At 52.6% G+C, this 20,923-nt stretch overlaps 11 protein-coding genes across 11 annotated transcripts; 5 read left to right on the top strand and 6 right to left on the bottom strand.

The window, feature by feature from the left end:
* Positions 1 to 413: 413 nt before the first annotated feature.
* Positions 414 to 983, top strand: AYL99_01508 (hypothetical protein; the record flags this gene model as incomplete). Its single annotated transcript, XM_018833024.1, has 1 exon — positions 414 to 983. One exon carries the CDS (start codon positions 414 to 416, stop codon positions 981 to 983), a length of 570 nt encoding a protein of 189 aa, XP_018698903.1.
* An 824-nt stretch (positions 984 to 1,807) lies between these two features.
* Positions 1,808 to 2,308, top strand: AYL99_01509 (hypothetical protein; the record flags this gene model as incomplete). Its single annotated transcript, XM_018833025.1, has 2 exons — positions 1,808 to 2,024; positions 2,178 to 2,308. The coding sequence occupies 2 exons, from the start codon at positions 1,808 to 1,810 to the stop codon at positions 2,306 to 2,308; spliced, it is 348 nt and encodes a 115-aa protein (XP_018698904.1).
* A 277-nt stretch (positions 2,309 to 2,585) lies between these two features.
* AYL99_01510 (hypothetical protein) lies at positions 2,586 to 3,677 on the bottom strand (the record flags this gene model as incomplete). Its single annotated transcript, XM_018833026.1, has 1 exon — positions 2,586 to 3,677. The coding sequence occupies one exon, from the start codon at positions 3,675 to 3,677 to the stop codon at positions 2,586 to 2,588; it is 1,092 nt and encodes a 363-aa protein (XP_018698905.1).
* A 515-nt stretch (positions 3,678 to 4,192) lies between these two features.
* Positions 4,193 to 5,902, top strand: AYL99_01511 (hypothetical protein; the record flags this gene model as incomplete). The annotated part of the gene is made up of 1 exon (XM_018833027.1): positions 4,193 to 5,902. The coding sequence occupies one exon, from the start codon at positions 4,193 to 4,195 to the stop codon at positions 5,900 to 5,902; it is 1,710 nt and encodes a 569-aa protein (XP_018698906.1).
* Positions 5,903 to 6,220: 318 nt separating this feature from the next.
* On the bottom strand, positions 6,221 to 7,621 carry AYL99_01512 (hypothetical protein; the record flags this gene model as incomplete). The annotated part of the gene is made up of 2 exons (XM_018833028.1): positions 6,221 to 7,423; positions 7,559 to 7,621. 2 exons carry the CDS (start codon positions 7,619 to 7,621, stop codon positions 6,221 to 6,223), a joined length of 1,266 nt encoding a protein of 421 aa, XP_018698907.1.
* A 156-nt stretch (positions 7,622 to 7,777) lies between these two features.
* On the top strand, positions 7,778 to 8,292 carry AYL99_01513 (hypothetical protein; the record flags this gene model as incomplete). The annotated part of the gene is made up of 2 exons (XM_018833029.1): positions 7,778 to 8,022; positions 8,100 to 8,292. 2 exons carry the CDS (start codon positions 7,778 to 7,780, stop codon positions 8,290 to 8,292), a joined length of 438 nt encoding a protein of 145 aa, XP_018698908.1.
* Positions 8,293 to 8,399: 107 nt separating this feature from the next.
* AYL99_01514 (hypothetical protein) lies at positions 8,400 to 9,205 on the bottom strand (the record flags this gene model as incomplete). Its single annotated transcript, XM_018833030.1, has 2 exons — positions 8,400 to 9,145; positions 9,196 to 9,205. The coding sequence occupies 2 exons, from the start codon at positions 9,203 to 9,205 to the stop codon at positions 8,400 to 8,402; spliced, it is 756 nt and encodes a 251-aa protein (XP_018698909.1).
* A 1,699-nt stretch (positions 9,206 to 10,904) lies between these two features.
* Positions 10,905 to 15,766, bottom strand: AYL99_01515 (hypothetical protein; the record flags this gene model as incomplete). The annotated part of the gene is made up of 3 exons (XM_018833031.1): positions 10,905 to 15,296; positions 15,374 to 15,620; positions 15,669 to 15,766. The coding sequence occupies 3 exons, from the start codon at positions 15,764 to 15,766 to the stop codon at positions 10,905 to 10,907; spliced, it is 4,737 nt and encodes a 1,578-aa protein (XP_018698910.1).
* Positions 15,767 to 16,217: 451 nt separating this feature from the next.
* AYL99_01516 (hypothetical protein) lies at positions 16,218 to 17,154 on the bottom strand (the record flags this gene model as incomplete). Its single annotated transcript, XM_018833032.1, has 6 exons — positions 16,218 to 16,506; positions 16,556 to 16,804; positions 16,854 to 16,892; positions 16,943 to 16,968; positions 17,019 to 17,044; positions 17,094 to 17,154. The coding sequence occupies 6 exons, from the start codon at positions 17,152 to 17,154 to the stop codon at positions 16,218 to 16,220; spliced, it is 690 nt and encodes a 229-aa protein (XP_018698911.1).
* A 195-nt stretch (positions 17,155 to 17,349) lies between these two features.
* Positions 17,350 to 19,369, top strand: AYL99_01517 (translation factor GUF1, mitochondrial; the record flags this gene model as incomplete). Its single annotated transcript, XM_018833033.1, has 2 exons — positions 17,350 to 18,056; positions 18,106 to 19,369. 2 exons carry the CDS (start codon positions 17,350 to 17,352, stop codon positions 19,367 to 19,369), a joined length of 1,971 nt encoding a protein of 656 aa, XP_018698912.1.
* A 333-nt stretch (positions 19,370 to 19,702) lies between these two features.
* On the bottom strand, positions 19,703 to 20,827 carry AYL99_01518 (hypothetical protein; the record flags this gene model as incomplete). Its single annotated transcript, XM_018833034.1, has 1 exon — positions 19,703 to 20,827. The coding sequence occupies one exon, from the start codon at positions 20,825 to 20,827 to the stop codon at positions 19,703 to 19,705; it is 1,125 nt and encodes a 374-aa protein (XP_018698913.1).
* Between the last annotated feature and the right edge of the window lie 96 nt (positions 20,828 to 20,923).

Here is a 20,923-nt window from a genome sequence, read left to right on the forward strand (position 1 = left end):
GTGTTGTCAATGGCGAAGCTTACCGTGGACCGGGTGTTCTGCAGTGCCCGGAGGTTTTTCGCCCCACGGGTGGATGGTTGCAGCACCTTACTGGAGACCGAAGTCTCCATTTCACCTGTTATTCCTGGATGCCTGACCTCATCACACCAGTCTTCACCCTTCTACCGAGGCGAGGAGAGGAGATAGTATGGATGTTGCCATTGGAGCCTACTGCTGGGTACTCGAAAGGATCAAGAACCGAGCTCGGGCAGAAGAGCGAGCTCGTGACTGACGTGCGATTTCTGCAAAGGACGACTGCACTTGATGGGCGACATTGGCCCAGATCTCGAGATACAGGCACAGTGCTCTCTCCTCGAGACCCTTCGCTGTCGGGCTGGAACCAACAAGTCTTGATTGCAAGGTATCTTGCCATGATGTCAGCGTGCTGTTCATTCTTCGTTGGGCTCTTTCGCATGCTGTACGACAAGTGGAAGGTGGTCAATTGGATCGAGAGACCCCACACGAGCATACTGCAACGCATGGATGAAGTGACGACGCTGGCAGCGAAGGAACGCTGCTACCAACGTCAAGGAAACGGCAGCAAGAAAGGAAAGCTTGGATCTGAGCGAGATACCAAAAAGGAAAGACCTATGCAGCAGAAGGACAAGGGCAGCAACATGGACAATATAGAACCAAGCGAGCTGACGCCAGATGTTGGCGTGGAGCATGGAAGTGCTGGGCCATCCACCCTCACCGACTCCATGCTACCAACCTCAGCAATGCTCCCCTTGACTACGACATCTTCCATTGATCGAGACGACAGTGGTGAGGGGGAAAACTCTGGATTAAGCCGCACAAGGGACACCGGACAACTACCTCCAAGGGGCGGAGCGGGCAAGAAGTTCCAGGCAAAGGACGAGTGGCGCAGGGCTGGTGATCGGTTCTATGGGTTCCTGGAATCTGGGATGAAAAGAGCCAAGGGGTGGCTGTGGAAGAGAGAGTAGATCCATAACGCAGGCGAACCACGCGCTCTTTCGCTCCTTACAGATACTATGTGGAGTTGGGGAAATGATAAGCGAGCTTCTCCTGTATGCGCACTCCTTCGTCGGTAGTCGTAATACGGGATAGTTTTCTCTGAAGGATTCGCGACTCCAGCTTGACCAGGATCCTTCTGCAGGGTGTTCATTGGTCAACACTCAGCCGAGAGAAGCAAAGGGAGAGTCGTCCATCTTGAGTGCGCTATTGTCGGGTGGCTGGCTACAGAGCAAGACTTAGTCCTTTTGTTGCCGCATGTGCATGTGCATGTGCAGTCCAAGGGAGCGATGATGACGATCATCATCATCATTGGTGGCGAGAGATGCAACCATGACGTGAAATGCGTGACGTCGTCGGTCTCCTTCGCAAAGGCCCCCAAGAGCTATCTGAGGGGATGGATCAAGGGGACCATCGAGCGATCGGAGATGGGATACGATACCCAGGGGCATGCATACAGAGTAAATGGCTGGATGATAGATAGGGGTCAGAAGCAGGTTTTTCCGAGTTTTCATTCTGATCCAATGGGCCCAGCCCTCCAGGGGGACTGACTGTATATACATACACGTACCTGCCTATCAGGTTCTCCTCTCAACAGAACAGACATAACTATATATATATACACATATATACATTCACCCGACACGCGAGAGGGGGGAATATATTCCACCACCACCACCACCCAAGGCCGAACTATTTCCAACCAAAACCTAGCCAGAGCGTATCGTATCGTATCATATCATATCATATCATCTACCCAGCGAGCACACCAACAACCCCAGACGACGACGACGCCATGTCCTCCTCCTCCTCGTCGTACCCGACAATCCTCCTCCTCTCGGTGACGGGCATCTTCACGTTCCTCGCTATCGTGGCCGCGGCCGTCTATTTCGCAGGCTACGCCGACGACGTCGCCGAGTGGTGGGCCAAGCGGTACTACAAGGCCAAGGCGGTGGCCGAGGTCAAGGTGATGGAGAACGTGGGCGAGGAGAGGGTGCAGGGTATGGTGAAAGGTAAGTTTTCAATCAGTCACCGTAGTTAGTTGGTTAGCCAGGGCCACGGGCGACAACAAGTTGGCTTAGCTGCTCGTTCCGTTCCGTCTGCACCATGTTCACACATCACACATACGGCTTCTTGCTAACCGTCGGTGCACTTACTCGCGAAAGACTCGCTGAAGAAAAACCCCGTCATGGGCGAGGACGAACTCGAGCAGGTCTCGGGCGGGTTGGGCCAGGAAGCCGTCAAGGAGGGACTCGGTGGGGTCAGTGGCAAGCTGGGCGGGTTGGGCAAGTTGTGAATAAATCCAACCTGCCACTTCATTCCCTCTGTCCTCTTGGTACCAATGGGGGTGGCCCTTGGGGAGGGCCAAAAAAGCATAAGTGTAGCTCAGCTGACGGCGCTGCGAATTGGGCTCAGCCAGGCGAGGTCGCAGCAACAACCAGACGGACGGTATAAGGTGGTAGATAAAACAGGCGGACACTGTATTTCACTCACATCATATACTCCCAGTTTTTCAATGATATAACGAAAAAGTCACAGAGCAAGAATCTGCCACTGGCTCAATGAGACAAAACTCAAACATCCATCTGCCTCAGATCTTGTAACGTGCGAGCAGACTTCAATATCCTTACCAACAGCTCGGGGTAGTCCCATCCCAGCGCGGCGGCAGCTATGGCGGTCAGACTAGCCTGGTCTTCACGACCGGGTCGGCCTGGACCGGTCATGTTGGGCTTCATATTGACATCGAAAATCGCAAATTTCGAGTCCGTTGTCTCTGTGAACTGCCTCACATCGATTCTGATCGGCGCAGTCACCCGCAGCAAGCGAGCGACCTCTTCGCATTCCTTACTGATACCTTGATACCGTGGATTTTGATCTTGCTCGTGTGGTGTCAGCACTCTTGAATTGGCAGTCACAGCGACAACGCCGTTATACGGCGCAATGCCGTCTTCGTGGTTGAAGCGCACGACGAGTGGCAGTGCGTAATAACCGGCATGTCCCTCACATGGCGGCATGACCGTGACGGTCGCTTCCTGGCCACAGAGATATTCTTCAAGCATGACGATCGGGCTTTCTTTGAGCAAGGCTGTTAAATGGGTGGAGAGATCCGAAGGGCTGTGGCACACCTTGACGCCGTGACTTCCTCGTCCACGGATCGGCTTGGCAACGATTGGGTACGGGAAGTTTTCAAAGCTGAGAGATGATGCGGAATCTATGATCCATGAGCGAGGCATGGTGAAGCCGCCGTGCTGGCGCAGAAGCTCGTTGACATAGTTCTTGTCGTCGTACTGTTGAACAAATTGTGGTGGCTGACCCACTACCTTCACCTCCGCTGCGTATGTATCCAGAGCTGGCGAGGTCTGCAGTGGGTGGGAGGCAAAGAGAATCGTGTTGGCCCATAAAATGTTTGCACCTCGTTCGATGGCGGCCAGAATGCCTGCCTCCGTGTCAGGGAAGCACCAGCCTCCATCTCGTCGTGGGTCTGGATGTTCCTCTGCAGTAATGACATCGACGTCCTCCCTGGCCGTGAGAACGTAGGCAATGTCAGCCCCTGAATCTTGATATCCCCCGGGTTTCTTTGGTTTGCGGACACCGTTGACGACTGGGGGGTCGCATGCTTGGTAGAGGACTGCAACACGTAAAACAGTTGAAGGGCCATGTGCCATGCCGAATGGGCGTGCTGCCTGTCTAGTTTGCAAGCGGCAAAATGGCAACAAGCTCTTGGTGGCTGTATTGAGAAGCAGAGACCTCATCTTCAAAATGCTGGGATGAAGCACAGGCCATTTCTTCAGTGGGCTGCCTCAACCACATCCGAGATGTGATCGCGTTGCAGAGCTCGAGGGGCAATGCAGTTTCATCAGCAAGCGTGACAGCAATCCCACCAGTAGCGCCAGTAGCCTACCGTTGCTATTGCCAGGTATAATGTACATATACAGTATATATCAGTAAGTGGTGCGTGTGAAGGAGGCTTGTGTCTAAACCATGGGGTGGGTGTAGGTGGCTTGGTGGGTGGCCTGGAAACTTATGCGGGACAAGCTTCGGACCACATGCATCTCGCCAACTCCATGTCGGTCCAGCTCGCCAGGCACCTTCTGATTCACCGACTCACTCTCTCAAAAACCAAAACTACATGGCACCCTAACGTCTTCACCATACCCACCTCCCGGAGCACGGCCGACTCATGACCACCAAGACCGCTTCGAAAGACCGCCTGTGGTCAAGGCGGGAGATCGAAGGACTGATAGCAGAAGGCAGGAAGATCATAATCCTCGATGGACGGGTGATCAAAGCTGATGCCTGGCTCCCCTTTCACCCTGGGGGTGACAAGACCATCTTACATATGGTCGGAAGAGATGGAACAGATGAGATCCGGGCCCTTCACTCCCCCGAGGCGCAGGCAGAAATGCAGAAGTTCGTGATCGGGAGAATCCAGGGGAGATGGGTCAACTTCCTGCCTCCCATACAGGGTGGACATTTCAGGCCATATGCCAGAGGACAGGATGACAACGAGGCGGAGGAGGAGGAGGAGGAGGAGGAGGAGGAGGGGGATTCGGATTTGCAGACCGATGGTGCCTTCAGCTCTTGCAGTGACAGTACTGCGCCCCCGTCACCCATCTTTGATCCCGTCGATGTTCGAGACCGAGGGACTTCATCACCTTCCACTTCCTCGCTGTCGGAAAATGAGCAGACGGACATCAACAGCGACCCTATCCAGATGAAACTTGCGGCTGAAAAGTCCTCAGACATACTAAAGTATCCGTCGTTGGATTACAGCTCACAGAGTCGGATTGTCGCCAAGTATCGGGAAGTTGATGCTCAGATACGAGCAGCTGGTCTTTACAACTGCCCATATGGTGCCTACGGAGTTGAATGCTGCAGATATATCCTCCTCTTTGCATCATCTCTGCTTGCACTTCACTACTCCTATTACGCACTCTCGGGTGCCCTTCTGGGCCTTTTCTGGCACCAGCTGGTGTTTACCGCCCATGACGCCGGACATATGGGTATCACACACAACTTTCATGTCGATACCTGCATTGGAATCTTGATCGCAGACTTTTTGGGTGGCTTGTCCATTGGCTGGTGGAAACGCAATCATAACGTCCACCACATCGTCACAAACTCACCTGAACACGATCCGGATATCGAGCACATGCCCTTTTTCGCCATCTCGACTCGGTTTTTCTCGTCATTACGTTCCACTTACTACGACCGAATCATGCAGTTCGATAGCATTGCGAGATTGGCCATCGCGAAACAGCACTGGCTATACTATCCAATCCTCCTCCTGGGTCGTTTCAACCTCTACCGCCTCTCCTGGGAATATCTCTTCCTGGGTCAAGCCCCCAAAAAGGGCCCTGCGTGGTGGCACCGCTATCTTGAAATCCTGGGACAGTTTGTCTTCTGGTGGTGGTTTGGTTATGGAATCGTGTATCGCTGCATCCCTACAGCCTGGGATCGCTTCGTGTTCGTCATGGTCAGCCACATGGTCACCGCACCACTCCACGTACAAATCACGCTTTCCCACTTTGCCATGTCTACCACCGACATGGGCGTCCACGAGTCCTTCCCGCAGAAGATGCTCCGGACCACCATGGACGTCGATTGTGCGCCCTGGCTTGACTTTGTCCACGGCGGGCTCCAATTTCAGGCGATCCATCACCTATACCCGAGAATCCCCAGACACAATCTCCGAAAGGCGCAGGTTTATGTGCGAGAATTCTGTAAAGAGACCGGGGTTCCATATGCGATCTATGGCTTCACGAGAGGGAACAAGGAAGTTCTCGGCAGATTGGAGGAGGTAGCGAGACAAGTGAGAGTTTTTGAGGAGTGCAGAAAAGTGTGTGCGAGAGAAGTAGTTGGAGAGAGGGAGCATGCCCACTCCCACTGAGTGAGTATTGTAGACACGAACGGAGAGATGTGCCACGTCGCAGCTCGACATATTACGCCGTGGATAGGAAAAGATGGTTGAAACGAGACCGTTGCTCTTACATAGATCATGATGAGACGAGTCGAGATGTATATATGGGTGATTGTTGGGGACGGAAAATAGAGGCGTCTAGATACCTTGCTTCCAGATGCTAACAAGACTACAAACATGTTCCCCCGAAGATAGAAGGTTCAGGCAATCGAAGCCATTATGACTTTTCCCCCCTGCGTGCCTTGATTCAGAGGCTGTCTGACAACCTTGCCGGCCGAGTCGCATGTTTCACTCGAATTCGACGCCGTCTTTGGTGATCCGAAACCTCAGCACGCCTTTCCCTTTCCCTTTCCCCCTCTCGCCGTCGGCCCCCACAAGTGCTGCCGCTCCGCTGGGGACGAGAGTCGCAACAAACCTCCCCTTCCGCACCGCCTCGAGACGCTTGTCCCGGTCCCTCAAGCACGCCTCCATGTCCATCTGGGCTGGGAACTGCGCGACGGGCAACCTCGCGAGGGTGAGGGAGAGCGTGGCATACGACGTCCAGGGAGAGACGAGGCGAATGTCCCGATCCGAGGGCGCCGGCGCGGTCGAGGCGGACGTGGTGGTGGTGGTCGCCGTCGTCGTCGTCTCGTCGTTCAGCGTCCGTGTTGAAGGTGAGGGAAATGGCGGAGAAGATGAAGTGGAAGGGGAGGTCGTGCTGGCGAGCACGGCACAACCGAACCGCTCCTGCAGGGCCTTGAGCTTCTCAATCAACTCTGCAGCGCGTGATGGTCCTCCGCCGGGCGCTGTCCCCAGGGACTCGAGCTTCGCCAGGGCCTGGTCGGACCGGTCCTGCCAGTAGAACGCGGTCGCCGAGTCGATCACGATCAAGCTGAGAGGGCGAAGTATGGAGTGATGCCGCGACCTGTTCAAGAGGTACGTGTGGAGAGACGCGAGGACGGCCGTCATCTGCGCCGAAGACTGGGGCCGGAAAACGTGTACGTGGTCGAGGGAGGAGCGGATGGTTTCTTGGAGGGCGTCCAAGTCTGTCAGGGGAGGCTGGGGAGCTTCGCTCGACTGGTGGTGAGTTTGGAGGCAGTGGTTCATCATCTGCGCTAGCCGGGTGGGCGAAAACCGGCCGTCGGCGTCGATGTACACGACGGTCGATTCCTTGCCACCCCTATCTCTCGGGAGCACCGATACGGCGCAGAGATGGGAGAGCAGAGACGTTTTCCCGGAGGCAGATTTGACGCTGGTGAGTTCGATCGTGGCAGGCTTGGGTTTGTCTGGAGGTGCTCGTGGTGGAGGCCCTCGAGGAGACACCTCGTCGTCATCCTGATCTTCCTCTTCGACGGCAGGAGATGTTGTTCCTGGCGAGGATGGCCATGCTCGACGATGAGGGCTGTCCTGGGTTGTTGGGTAGCGGAGTGATTCCAGTAGACTGTCCAGCTGTGGAACGCCCAGAATAGATCGTGGTTGAGGGTCTATCGCACATCTGAGCTCCGCTAGGAACTAATTCTCGAACGGAGAACGACTAGTTAGATAGAATTGACAGGAAGCTACGCCATTGCAGCCGTGATTGAGGATTGGGTGTTGTTGAACAGGGTGGTGGAAGGGAAGGTGAAGCGGAAATCTGCTAATAATTACCTGCTCGAGGCTCTCTTCCTGTATCTCTTCGAGGAGACGAGCTCCGTATTGTTGGGCCGACATGATGATGGTGTCGCCATGGTCTACCAGCGTGTGGTGGTGAATATCCGTCCCTCGTTTTCGATTGAAAATTCAAAGGAGGGAGAGAGTTCTTTCTCAATCAAATTATAAATACATACATACATACAAGGAACTCTCTTCCACCACCTTACAGAAAAAATGGCTCCGCCCGAACAACCCTTCCCTGTCTCCGAACTCGACCAGCACGTCCGCTCACACACGGTCAACTACAAGGAGCGATCCCGCAAACTGCCCCAGGACTTCGACCTCAAGCGCGACTGCGAGTTGCTTGAGCTCGTGCAGTATAGTTGCACCACGGTCAAGCAGCAGTATGAAAGGGCGCTGGCCAGCGGGACCGGCACGGCCAGGATGGAATGCTTCCCCATCGTGAGGTTATTTAGGAAGTAGGTGCTCCTTTCCTCGCTCGTCCAAGCAATGGGGAGATTTCCAACCCAACGTGCTCATGGCTCACGTATGATAGATGCGTCAAAGGTGGGAAGGTGTTTCACGTCGAGACGACAGCGTGGGAAGGGCAACATGCCTGGAAACCACCTGTCGATCCACAGCCGACGGCGCATCTGAGCAGTAATGACCAAGAAAAGGCCGCTGCTGCAGACGACTCATCAGCAAACGTGCTTACGTCCTATTGGAACTCGCTATGGTCCAAAAAGTGAATCCTTTTGTTCTACCTGGGGTATCATATGCAAATCTTATCCCATCCAACGTGAACGACCAACCAAAACACCAGCGCTGCCAAAAGCACCATCAAGGGTGCTGGGAATCAAAGCTGCATGTCCACATCGCCTCCATCCTGTCCTGAGCTGCTGCCCTGCTTTTCAGGATGAGAACTGTCGACATGTGCCCGCCTTTTAACCATCGATTCTTCCGGCATTCGGTATGCCTTCTCGCAGTTGACGATCGGTCCCAGCTCGAAGCCGCCACGTTCCTTGCTCAGCAAGTCGCGCAGCGTCTCTTCGAAAACAGCCTCTTCCGACAAATCAACCCCGGTCTTCCACTTCTTACGGCGGATGATCGGGGGAGCTTTCGGCATGGAAGATCTGACCTCCGTCGTCTCGAGGGGATGGGTAGCATCCAGTTTGACGGCCCCGGCCAGTTTACGCAACGCCTGTTCGCCAAGCTTCCCCTCTTGGGTCGCCAGTTCTCTCATCTTTCTAATATCAACCGGTCGGTCCGGGTAGACAGGTGTCCCTCTATAGGTATGTGCAGACGGTAGCTCGGGCAAACCTCTCGTTGCTTCTAAGAATCGCTTCAGCTCGCCGTGGCTGTCTAAGCCGGGGCCGAGGTACGACGCAGGAAGTTCGAGGGGGTTGTGGAATTCATCTTCAGGAGGCGGTGTTGGCAGTAAAGGAGGGTTGATGGGGGGTTCAGTCTGATATGGGGCGAGCTGGTCGTCGGGGCGAGGAATGTCGAGGACGTCGATGGCGGTCTCGAAATCGGTAGCGATAGGACAAGTTCGTCGCGCCGCCAGCATGGAGCGCCGAACCTTGGAGAGGAACTGGAGCACGACTGCCAGGATAGTCAACATCAATGCCGTGCTGCGGCGTTGAGCAACCTACATTCGTCCATCGCTGCTGCCAGGGATTCCAGTGCCACCGACTCGATCACTGGATCCGAAATTCCTTGTTTGTGCGCCTCCTCCTCACATATCGTTTTTATACATAGCACTAATAAATCATCGACCACCGCTTGCTCGAGCAGTGCTGGTTCCGCGGTGGGTATCGCCTGAAATTTGTGTCGCATGACATGGTGGTGATGGTATGGGATCTTCTTCTTCGGTGAGGCAGCGAGCATTGGCCTGGACTTTTGAGGTCGATCGGTCTACTTGGATATAGGCTAGGGTAGAATGTGCTATTGTTCTCCGTAACCTGAGGTCCGAATCACTTCGGCTGCGCGATCGACTGTTCGAAGCAGCGCAGGAAGTCGAATGCGCAGGGGCCCAAGAAAGAAGGTTGGCCGACGAAGCCTGCGCATTACATAAGGCGCCAAGGCTCTTCAATTGGACTGCGGATCTCGAAGGAGCTTCACCAAGCTACTTCCACTGGTATCAGACCACCACCTGACCTAGCTACACTTCCTGCTCCTGGTCCCCTTTCCAATCGTCTTCCAGCCTCACCCTCACCTCACACCGAGTGTCTGAGTCGAGGTTTATCACAGCATCGAGACGAAACTGAGCTCGGGCAGAGCCACACCAGAACAATGGCGATCAAACCCATTACAGGAGTGCGTTTTCTTTTCACTCCCCCCCTCATGCCCAGCACGCATCTTTGCCAACAGGGAATAAAACATACGGAATGTCCCTGGCCTTTTGAGGAGTTGCAATGCTAACAAGTTCGTGCCTTCCGCAGATGCTTCGACGAGGCCTCGTCTTGGATATCAGCATTGCGATGGGTATGATCTTCTCTCCTTCGAGCTTTTCGTCCAGTCGGGCAGTACCGGTTTAGTCTTGGTTTGCGTCTGAAAGAGATGGAGTGTACGGGACACTTGCTAATTCTCGCATCCCGTCACCTGCCGAATTATGGAAAAGACATGGGATCAATCGGAAGAGACCTCGACGAGAAATCCTGCACGGGAAACTCTACCAGAACGTGCCGCTGATCAGCTGTCATCAATTCTAGGTCTCGGCACAACATTCGGCTACCTCTGGTGGTACGGCTACCACCTTCCCCGCGTACGAGCGCGAGACAACTTCTACGCCAGACTCGAAGACCAGCGGGCGAGAGAGGCTGGCTTCAAATAAAGACGCGCGCCTTGCGGATGGGTGGTCCGGATTTCGACGTCGTTTCATGCCCCTTGTGTGCTAAGATAAAGAGCGTGGGAGACGGCGGATCGTCTGTCGGTGGAGAGAACCATTTCGAACGAGAAAACTCCGCGTTTTTGGGGCAGTCGCGTCGGCAAACTCGGCAGAGCAGAGTCAGTGCATTGAAGCGTCGTCGAGCGGTGAGGAGAGGAGCAGATGGAAAAGGCCTGATGGGCGGCTCTGTACATATCAAACGCCCGGCATTTCGAAAGAATAAAAAAAGCTGAGATTATATCAACCAAGAAAGAGGAGTTTGTGGATTTCTTTGTGCTCTATGTTCTTTTGAGTCTTTTCTACAACAAATAGGTATCATCTCTGAAGGGTTCTCGCCATAATGAACGCGTAACGGACATATGCTTGCAAGGACATCCGGTAAGCAAAGGTGGTGAGTGCCACTGCGTATCAAGTCGACGAGCTTTGCTAGATGGCCACCAAAAAAGACGCTCATGTTGGGCTGTAATCCTACACTCATCTTCTCATCCTCTCCTTCCTGGCCGCCTTCTCCCAACTGTCCTCGAAAATACAGGCTTTCTTCTTCAACGCCCCTGTCTTGCTTGAGACATTAGCGCCAAGGTTCAAATACCTCACAACCTCGACGCTCCCGGTGCCCACGCCCATGGTTTTGCCGACGATCACACTCTCGCTGACTCCCTCGATCCGGTCGACCTTGCCTGCCGCCCCGGCATCAAAGACGTGGTCGGCCGTCTTCTCGAAACTGGCCAGCTGTAACACCGAGTCACGCATTTTGGCCAGCCCGAAACGCGTGATGCCCAACACCTCGCCTTTGTAGGTCATCACGTCGGCCAACAGATACATATGACGCGGATCGATCGAGAGACCTTTGGTAACTTCTTGGATTTCAGTGATGATTTTGGAGCGGGCGGCTTCGATGCCGAGGACCTGAAGAGTTTCCATCACAGAGTTCGTTTCGGTATGATAGGGGTCGACACCTTCGGTGTTCATACAATAGCGGAGACCGTAGCCTTCGACCATGACTTTGTGCATTTGCACAGGTGCAGTGTCTTTTTGCGGCACGGCATGGAGGGAAACGGATGGCGTTGGCTCCTCGACTTTGATTTTTGAGGACAGGTCGGAGGGAACATCGCCTGTTCCCCCCATGGCTTCGTTTTTGACTTCAGCGTCGGCGCTAGAATCAGCCTGCTCGGCCTTCACCGCCTGTGCCAAAGACCTACGCATGGCCTTGATCTCGTCTGACCTTGGATCGTCTTCTGCCATGACCACTGCTCTAGTTGCTAGAGGATGACCCAGGACGTGCACGTTGGGCAGTATGCGACGCAGAGTCTGAAGCCGAATGAGACGTTCACTTTGACCTTCCTCATCAGCCTTGGCTGCCGCCCCTCTCTTTGCAGACTTGATCGCAAAATCTGTGAGTATCCTGAGCTTATCTTTGCCGCGAAATTCGATCCTCAGTTTGGCAGATTTGAGTTGTCGATGTTTTTGGATGGCAGTTACGATGTCCTCCACAGTGAGATCGAGACCCAGCTCGGTAATCGTGTCCAATGAGATTTGGAGGTCGATGCAACTTGGTCGGTCTAAAAAGTGGTGGATTTCGATATAAGACGTTACGTCTGCCAGAAACAGATTTTCGATCCGGCCTTTGACGATGCGGGCAAGGCCTTCGGGTATGGACAGATCTCTTCGGCGCTCTAACCGGCAAGTGATGACGGGAGTACTGATCTCCCTCGAGGCATTGATGATTTCCTTAATTCGGGGAACACCTGCTGTCAAACTCATGCCAGCGACACCGGCGAAATGGAAAGTTTTCAGCGTCATTTGGGTTCCTGGTTCTCCTATGGACTGTGCACCCACAGCCCCGACCGCGTGCCCGGGTTCTACACGTGCTCGCTCATATTTCTCCAAGCAGAGGTTCACAAACGCTTCCAGCGTCTTTCTAGAAAGCTTAGACGTGAGCTCAAAGCGATCTTTCGTGGACGGAGACGGCTTCGTTCGCATGCGATCCTCTGCTGGGACGGGCCTTTGGTTCTTCGAAACTTTTGACGTGGTAGGAATTGCGCCTTTTCTGCCCGTACGTCGTTTCTGAGCAGGTCCTTCCTCGCCCGCGTCGTCTGGCTCGGCTTCAGCTTTTCGCTTTCCGCTAGAGCCCGTTCCAGAGGGTGGCAGTGCAAACCGCTGTTTTTCCGCCCTCGCCTCATTAAAGGCGTGGCACTTTGCCATGACAAAGTCATGGATCGATTGTAGGAATGCTCGATTGCTCTCATTTTGGTCGACCAGTTTATCGTCATCAGCATCATATCGAAGCTCGACACTATTGAGCCCGACTCTTGTCAGCAGGTCTCTCTTTGTTGACAGCATCTCTTCCATGACATTGAAGATTTCGGTATCCTTCAGGCCTTGGTCCTTCATATCAAAGGTAGTTGCCTCGACATGAGCGTAGGTGCGTTCGAAGTCGACCGGTTTAGCACTTGCCTCCATATCGACAGGGTCGAGATCGTCATCCCCAAAACGAAACTGTACAATGTTGGAAGCGGAGTTGCGGACCGTGCGATCGTAATTTGTTGAAAGATCCTCGAGAGACTTCATCAGTCGCCTTGACATATATCCGGTTTCTGCTGTTTTGACCGCAGTATCCACAAGACCAACCCGACCTCCAACAGCATGGAACAAAAACTCGTAAGGGAGTAGACCGCTGAAGAAGCTGTTCGAAACGAAACCTTTTGAGGGAGGAGATCGTTCATGTTTCAAGAAATGCGGTAATGTACGGTCCTGGAAACCATCGGCGACACGCTTTCCTTCAATATCTTGTTGTCCTAGAAGGGCTGCCATCTGCGCCACGTTGATGTTCGAGCCCTTGGAGCCAGAGACGGCCATGACCATTGGGGTGTTGTTTTTACTGAGCTGGGATGTTAGAATTCCGGCGATGTTGGTTCGAACCGTACTCAACACTCGGATCTGTTCTGCTTCGAGGGTGCCTGCATCGTCCAAACCGGCCTTGCGCTTCAGCTTACCCGCCTTTGAGTCGCGGGCAAAAGAGCTACACTCGTCGAACACTTTGGCTATCATATCGGCCTTTTCTTTGACGAGCTTTTCAGGCGGTGTAACATCACTGATACCAACAGTGAAGCCTTGATTGCCCAGCCACCTGGCGCAGAGTTTCGAAAGGCGGTTCATCCCTTGAGCGGCAGCATCAGGTCCGAAATCACGGTATAGAATGTAGAAGATTGAGTTCTTCTTTCCTGATCCGACTGTTGACTTGTCCATCCGACCGCAAAGCACCTCTGAATTGCGGATACATAAGAAACTATCATCCTGAAGGTCTCGATGTAGGCCAGGGTGGTATTGATTGTGGTCTCGGCAGGCAGCGTCAAGATTGACTCTCACGTGCGACTCCTTGTTCGGACGCATCAAGACACTGAAAACCTGCTTGCCCGTCCAAAGTGTCTGAGGCTTGATGATTGCAGGGGGAGGAAGGTCAAATTTTGTCTCAGGCTCCAGCATCCCACAGCACATCGTCACGAATGTTTTCTTATCGAAGAACTGATCCAGGCTGCTCAGCAGGAACGACGCGGTGATAAAGTCCTGAATTGCCGATATAATCGGCTCGCCATTTTTGGGGGTCACAATGTTGTGCTTGACGCCCATCAAAAGCATTGCTTCCGTCCGCGCTTCTTCTGTCTGGGGGACGTGGAGATTCATTTCGTCTCCATCAAAATCGGCATTGTAAGGGTTGCAGACACACTCGTTCAATCGAAATGTCCGATGGGGTCGAACCTTGACGAAATGGCTAAGGATACTGAGTTTGTGCAGCGAAGGCTGGCGGTTGAACAAAACCACATCGCCATCTTCAAGATGGCGTTCAACGATGTCGCCTTCCTTCAGATGATTCGCCGTGAGATGGGTGTTGTACTTCAAAGAATTCTTGAACCCTTCCTTCTTAATCACATGGTTGGCTCCTGGCCAGACATTGGGTCCGTTGCGTACTCGTTGTCGTAACTTCTCAATGTTGAGCTCGTTGACCACTTCTGGGTACGTCATGTTTTTTGCCACTAAGATGGGGACTGCGACTTCATCGATGCGCAGGTTAGGGTCAGGGGAGATGACCGTCCGCGCCGAGAAATCGACTCGTTTGCCGGAAAGGTTGCCTCGAAAGCGTCCTTGCTTGCCTTTGAGACGTTGGACGAACCCCCTGATCTGTTTGCCAAATTCCCCTTTTGCTAGACCGGGTACGTCACTGTTGATGTACATCGCCAGTTGGAGGGACAAATAATCCCAGTGTTCCATGATCTGCGAGGAGGGCAACCCCTTCTCAAGAGTTTCGCGCAACGCATCATTCGCAGCGACAATATCCCCGAGCTTAGCGGTGATGTCGTCTTCGGTGCTTGAAGCCTCTTGTCCTACCGACGGTCGGATACACGCAGGAGGAGCAGGGACATATGTCCAAAGAAAAGATTCTGGTTTCGCGGAAAAGAGTCCGAGCAATTCACGATCGGTACGACGGATTCGTTTGAACAGACGCAGAGCTCGAAGCGGGGTCAAATCATCCATTGCCTTCTTAAGATGCTTCTCGAGTTCCGAGTTGGCAAGCTTGGCGCTCTCGAAAGATTTGTCAAAAGCGACCTTTTCAGGCGGCGGTACCTTTTTCGCGGAGGTGGAGGCATTATAGGACTTGAATTTGTCGTGAGTTATCTTGAGAGAATGCGTCGTCGCTTTCCGAACCAAGCCATTGACGGCGCCGCATTCGAAGCACACTTTCGTCTTCTTGCATTGATCTGCAACCCGTCTGACAATAGCAGCCTGTTTCAAGCTATCATTTTGTGATCTGCGGATTGCGCTCAGGAATTTTCGGCGGTCGGCTTCGGAGAGGAGAATGCAGGAACAGTCCTGAAAAGGTCAGTATTTGTGGCGGCGGGTTCGAACATAGTGCGTGCCTTGCAAATGCTCTGTAGAATCTGGATAACTTTTCTGAAGTATCCGACGTGGTAAACAGGAAGGACCAGTCGGACATGGCCAAAGTGACCATTGCACTCTTGCAGATGTTGTCCGCAGGTTTCGCATGTGTTCTGCTTCGACGAAACGCCCATGCGCCTATCAAGAGGCCCGTATTCAGCGATAGCACGAGTTCCATCCGAGCGTGTCTTGTCGAGATCGAACAGGCGGCGGTCGACGAGTTCAACGGCAGACTGGTTGATTATATCTTGATCCGAGCTAGAGACATCAGAATCGTTCTCAAAGTGCCACCTCAGTCAACCCTACAAGACGCCAAATTGGATTTCCTTGATCACTTTGGGAACATCATTTATCACCTGCTCTTTTCCCAGGACCATATCCTGGACCTGTGTGGCTGCAGCCATGTTGCTTTGTACTAATCACCGCAGGACGCGGGGGAGGAATGCGGAACACGAAGGATGGTCAGGCATCGGCGCGACTGCTGACGTTCAGCTCAGAACATGAGGCTCGGTCGAATGCAACAGAAGATCTAGGGTTCGTTTGGGAAGACGGGCGCGGTGTATGTTGCGACGTGAATCATTTATTTCTGGAGGCCAAAGAAACTAGAAACTATGGTGGGTGACCGCAAAAAGTTTCTCCAACTTCACCCCACTTGTGATTTGTGACTTGATATAAGGCTGAGCAGTGTCTGCCCTCCGAACCAATCATGATCATGATCATCAATTACACTGATGTATTTCTGTAGCTTGCTGTGTATTTCAAGTCGACAGTCCATGCTGTGTGACCTTCCATCAATTCCTATCACTCCTGACACCACCTCCCAAACTCCATGCTGTCCTCAAGACCCTGGAAATATCATTCCGCCAATCGATAGCTGACCATGGTATCTACCTTGTGGTTGCTGGTGCTGAAACTGCGCAGTTGGACCTTCTCTGCGTTCTTGATTTCTTTGGCATCGCTGTCTCCCCACTCGATAGGCACGTCCGAATCTGCATCCGCGTAGACCAACACATTGAAGGTGCAGTTTCCATCCAACACCGGCAGAAATGTGACGGACGCTGTAATCTGGCGAAAGATGGCTTGGATCTCTTCCTGTATTTGAGTCTCCGTCTTCTCGGGCTCGGGCTCTTCTGCAGCAGCCTCTCTGTTCTCTTGTTAGACTTGTCGCATAGATTGCTCCGGGTGTAGCTTACTCGGGTGCAGTGTTTTCCTTGTCCGCCATCCTTTTTGATGAGCGCTGTTTCGAAGACTTCCCAAGAATTTGGACATCAAACTGCCACCTCTCAACGTGTTCGCCCGTCTCCTTGCTAGTGATGACCACCACCAGCTTCGAGATCTTGCCTCCAACCATCCATTTGTTCAGTTGTGACATGATCTTCTTAATGTACGCCTTGACCTGATCGTCTGAGGAGACGAGCATATTGAGTCCATATTTCTTGACCCTGCCTGATCATTAGTCAAATGTTTTCCCGGTGTTTCCATTTGACTCACGGTGTGAAATCCTCTGCAGGATATACGCCTCTCTGAAACCTGTAATATATCACTATTTAATCCTCTAATCTTTCAATGATGTGGCTCACAGTATCGTGTTTATCGAGTATTCGAACTGCTTTCCCTCAGTGTCGGCGCGTGTGAGATCAGGAGGAATAAACTTACGAATTCTGCGACTGTCTTCGATGACCCTGCACACCCATCAGTACATGATCGTCGCGACGGTCAGTGTAAACTTACCTTTGAGGGCAACTTTGTGCAACTGCGACTTGTCTTTCTTTTCTACTGCCATCTTGCTCATGTTGGGTGTTCAGTGCAGAGTAGAGTGTTGGTTGACGGTAAGTCGGGGGGTTTTGTGTTGATGCTGATTGTTGACCGGGCGATAATCGGCAACGTGCTCTCCCTTACTTTTCGCCCTCAGCGCAGGCAAGTTTTTCTACCATCTCACAATGCGCAGTCAGGTCAATGTCCGTCACCACCCCTGATATTCTGACCCATGCGATCATGGCTGCAGATCTTTGCACGGCGAAGAGCTGCGTTAAGCACCGCTTCTGCCTCAATATGGCATAAATCCGGATTGCGATCCTTTGCAACCTCTGCTTCCCGGTACGCGCCAACTAGCACTCCTCCTGGCGACCTCGAAACTCGGATCGCCGCCATCCCCATTGAACGATACCGTAACTTCTGCATCGTTGCGCATGTCGACCATGGGAAGAGCACACTTAGCGACCGACTTTTGGAGCTGACCGGTACCATCCAGCCGGGCTCGAACAAGCAAGTCCTGGATAAGCTGGATGTAGAAAGAGAACGGGGCATCACCGTCAAAGCTCAAACATGTTCCATGATCTACAACTACAAAGGGCAAGACTACCTGCTTCATCTGGTGGACACCCCTGGTCACGTTGATTTCCGTGCCGAAGTCTCGCGAAGTTATGCAAGTTGTGGAGGGGCCCTGTTGTTGGTGGACGCCAGTCAAGGTGTCCAAGCTCAGACAGTCGCCAATTTCTATCTTGCTTTCGCACAAGGCTTGTCGTTGATCCCGGTCATCAACAAAGTCGACTTGCCTCATGCCGACGCTCCGAGGGCGTTGGAGCAGATGCATGATGCCTTTGAACTCGATCCCGATTCAGCTGTTTTAGTGTCAGCAAAGACAGGGCTGAACGTGGAGAGTATCCTTCCAGCTGTGATTGAAAAGATTCCGGCGTAGGTAGCAAGTTGTGCTCCCATTGGAAATCATTGCTGACGGTAAAAGCCCGGTTGGAGATTATAGGAAACCCCTGCGACTGTTTCTGGTAGACTCCTGGTATTCAAGTTACAAAGGAGTTATTCTGTTGGTACGCATATTCGATGGTGAACTTCGTGCGGGAGATCAGGTCGTCTCCTTCGCGACAGGCCTCAAGTATACTGTGGGCGAAGTCGGTATCATGTACCCCGATCAAACTCCTCAAAAGGTTCTTCGGGCTGGACAGGTTGGATATGTCTATTTCAATCCCTCGATGAGAAAGAGCAGCGAAGCCAAGATCGGAGATACGTACACGAAGGTTGGTTTCGGAAACCAAGTCAAGCCCCTCCCGGGCTTCGAAGAACCCAAACCAATGGTCTTCGTGGCCGCATTTCCTGTGGACCAGGGTGAATTCGAACATCTTGAAGATAGCATTAACCAGCTCTTACTGAACGATCGAAGCGTCACGATCCAGAAGGAATCATCGCTGGCACTTGGCGCTGGCTTTCGTTTGGGTTTCCTGGGAACACTACATTGCTCCGTCTTTGAAGACCGACTTCGACAAGAACATGGGGCAAGTATCATCATCACTCCACCTACTGTCCCATTCAAAGTACTTTACAAGAATGGCAAGGAGGAGGTCATCACGAATCCGGCCGAGTTCCCTGACAGCGAGGAAACACGCAGGAATGTTGCAGAACTCCGCGAACCCTACGTTCTAGCAACATTGACCTTCCCCGAAGAATACTTGGGAAAAGTCATGGAGCTCTGTGAGGCTAATCGGGGCGAACAAAAGTCTATGGAATATTTCACTTCCTCCCAAGTCATCCTCAAGTACGAAATGCCCTTAGCCCACCTCGTGGACGACTTCTTCGGAAAATTGAAGTCGGCGACCAAAGGCTATGCTACCCTGGATTATGAAGAAGCCGAGTGGCGAGTCAGCAACATAGTGAAACTCCAACTGCTGGTCAATAAAGAGCCTGTCGACGCCATCTCCCGCGTCATGCATCACTCCCAAGTCCGGCAAGTGGGAAAACAGTGGGTGGAGAAATTTAAGGAACACGTCGATCGGCAAATGTTCGAGGTGATAATTCAAGCTGCCGTCGGCCGACAAATCATTGCCCGGGAAACATTGAAACCGTTCAGGAAGGATGTCACTGCAAAATTACACGCCGCGGATAAGACGAGAAGGATGAAGTTGCTGGAAAGGCAAAAGGAGGGTAGGAAGAAGCTCAAGGCTGTCGGCAACGTCGTTATCGAGCACTCAGCCTTCCAGGCATTTTTGGCGAAATAGGGTGGAATATAGAAAAGATTTCAATTGTCGAGAGTACGATCATCCCAGAGCAAGTCTACCTTTTCGTCTACGTTTTCACCTCTGATCTGGTCACTTACTCCAGGGTATTCGATCGTGTAATCCGCCTGCCGTTCCTCGGTTACTCCTAGCTCGTCACCTGGAGCAGCTTCGTGATGGGAAAATGGTCCAGACAGTCGTAACCTTTTTTGGAGATCAAGATATGTCATCGTATATGAATATGGAGTCGCCCGTTACGTATTGAGATATTAAACACCGCCACAAATACATAGACTCTCAAATCGCCTTTTGTTCGGCAGACCGACATACATCTTGTCAGACGTGAGGTATAAATTCGCTCCATCTGACACGCTCGTAGATTCCTGATGGCGCTGACCGCAGCGATATGATCGTCTCGACCACAAGATATGTTCGTGCGACGATATAGGTGCACATTAAAAAAGATACCACAATCCAAAGGGGTAGAGAGTCGAATTTACCTTCGGCAATTATGGTGAAAAAGAAGATGATCGGCAGAATAACCGTGGTGATGCTCGAAGCTCTCCAGAGTATGCGCTCAACCGAGCTAGGGAACGAGTAGTTCCACGCTGCAAGGTGCCATACCCCGACCGCTCCGGCCAGAAAGAACACTATGCCGATCCAATACTGATTCATGTGGTCGTCGGCATTGTCCTTTTGGCGTAACTGTAATTCTTGGATCAACTTGAACCTGTCTCCGTGTGTTCTCTCGAGCATTCTGTCGATATCTTCACCGCTGATCGAGGGGCAAGAAATTTTTCTTCGTATGGCGACCCCTGCCGGCTTCTTCCACCAGAAGATCAAAGTGACAATCGTGCAAGTGACAAAGCACAGCGTCACGACTTCGAAAAGGGCCGACTCCATTCCTTCCACGGTCCGGCCAATGCATTGAAGAGCGAACCAGATAAGCTGTACAACAGCAACTGCTTTTCGGAAGCCGTCCTCACGAGCCAGGCCGTCGATCTCCCAACCTGCGATCTCTGGCAGAACCAACAACTTTTCTGTTACTAGCCATTCGATCTCTGGGAATCTGACAATGATTTGGCCCTCGTTTTGATACTCCAACAGGTACCCGCCTATATTGCCGAAGAATGAATGTTTCGTTGTCCACCATCTGAGCCCGAGGTCCCGCATCTCCCGATTTTGGATGCGGGCACCGACATATTCATTAATCGCCTGGATACTAACATATTCCGGGGCAATTATGGTGAACAGGGCCCAGCCGATTTTGCGGGTCATACCCCTCCATGCGGACTTGTAGGGAGAAGCAATTGTAAGATGCTGAATATTCCAAGTGCAGATGATGATTGTAAACACGCAGCCCCACACGAGTTCTATGGTGCTGCGTACCGGGCCGACAGACACGAAGCCAACATGCTGGTGGACGTCGGTAGGTAGGTCGTCCGCTGATGTCACGGCCATTTGTGAGAGCACGGTTCAGGAGTTGTTGAAGAGACCTTACTTGATCAGATCGCAGAAAGAGATGAAGCCCATGCGCCAGAATAAGGCTGGCATGGG

Source organism: Fonsecaea erecta (genome assembly GCF_001651985.1).
Source record: "Fonsecaea erecta strain CBS 125763 chromosome Unknown Scaff1, whole genome shotgun sequence".
In the NCBI taxonomy this organism is placed as follows: domain Eukaryota; kingdom Fungi; phylum Ascomycota; class Eurotiomycetes; order Chaetothyriales; family Herpotrichiellaceae; genus Fonsecaea; species Fonsecaea erecta.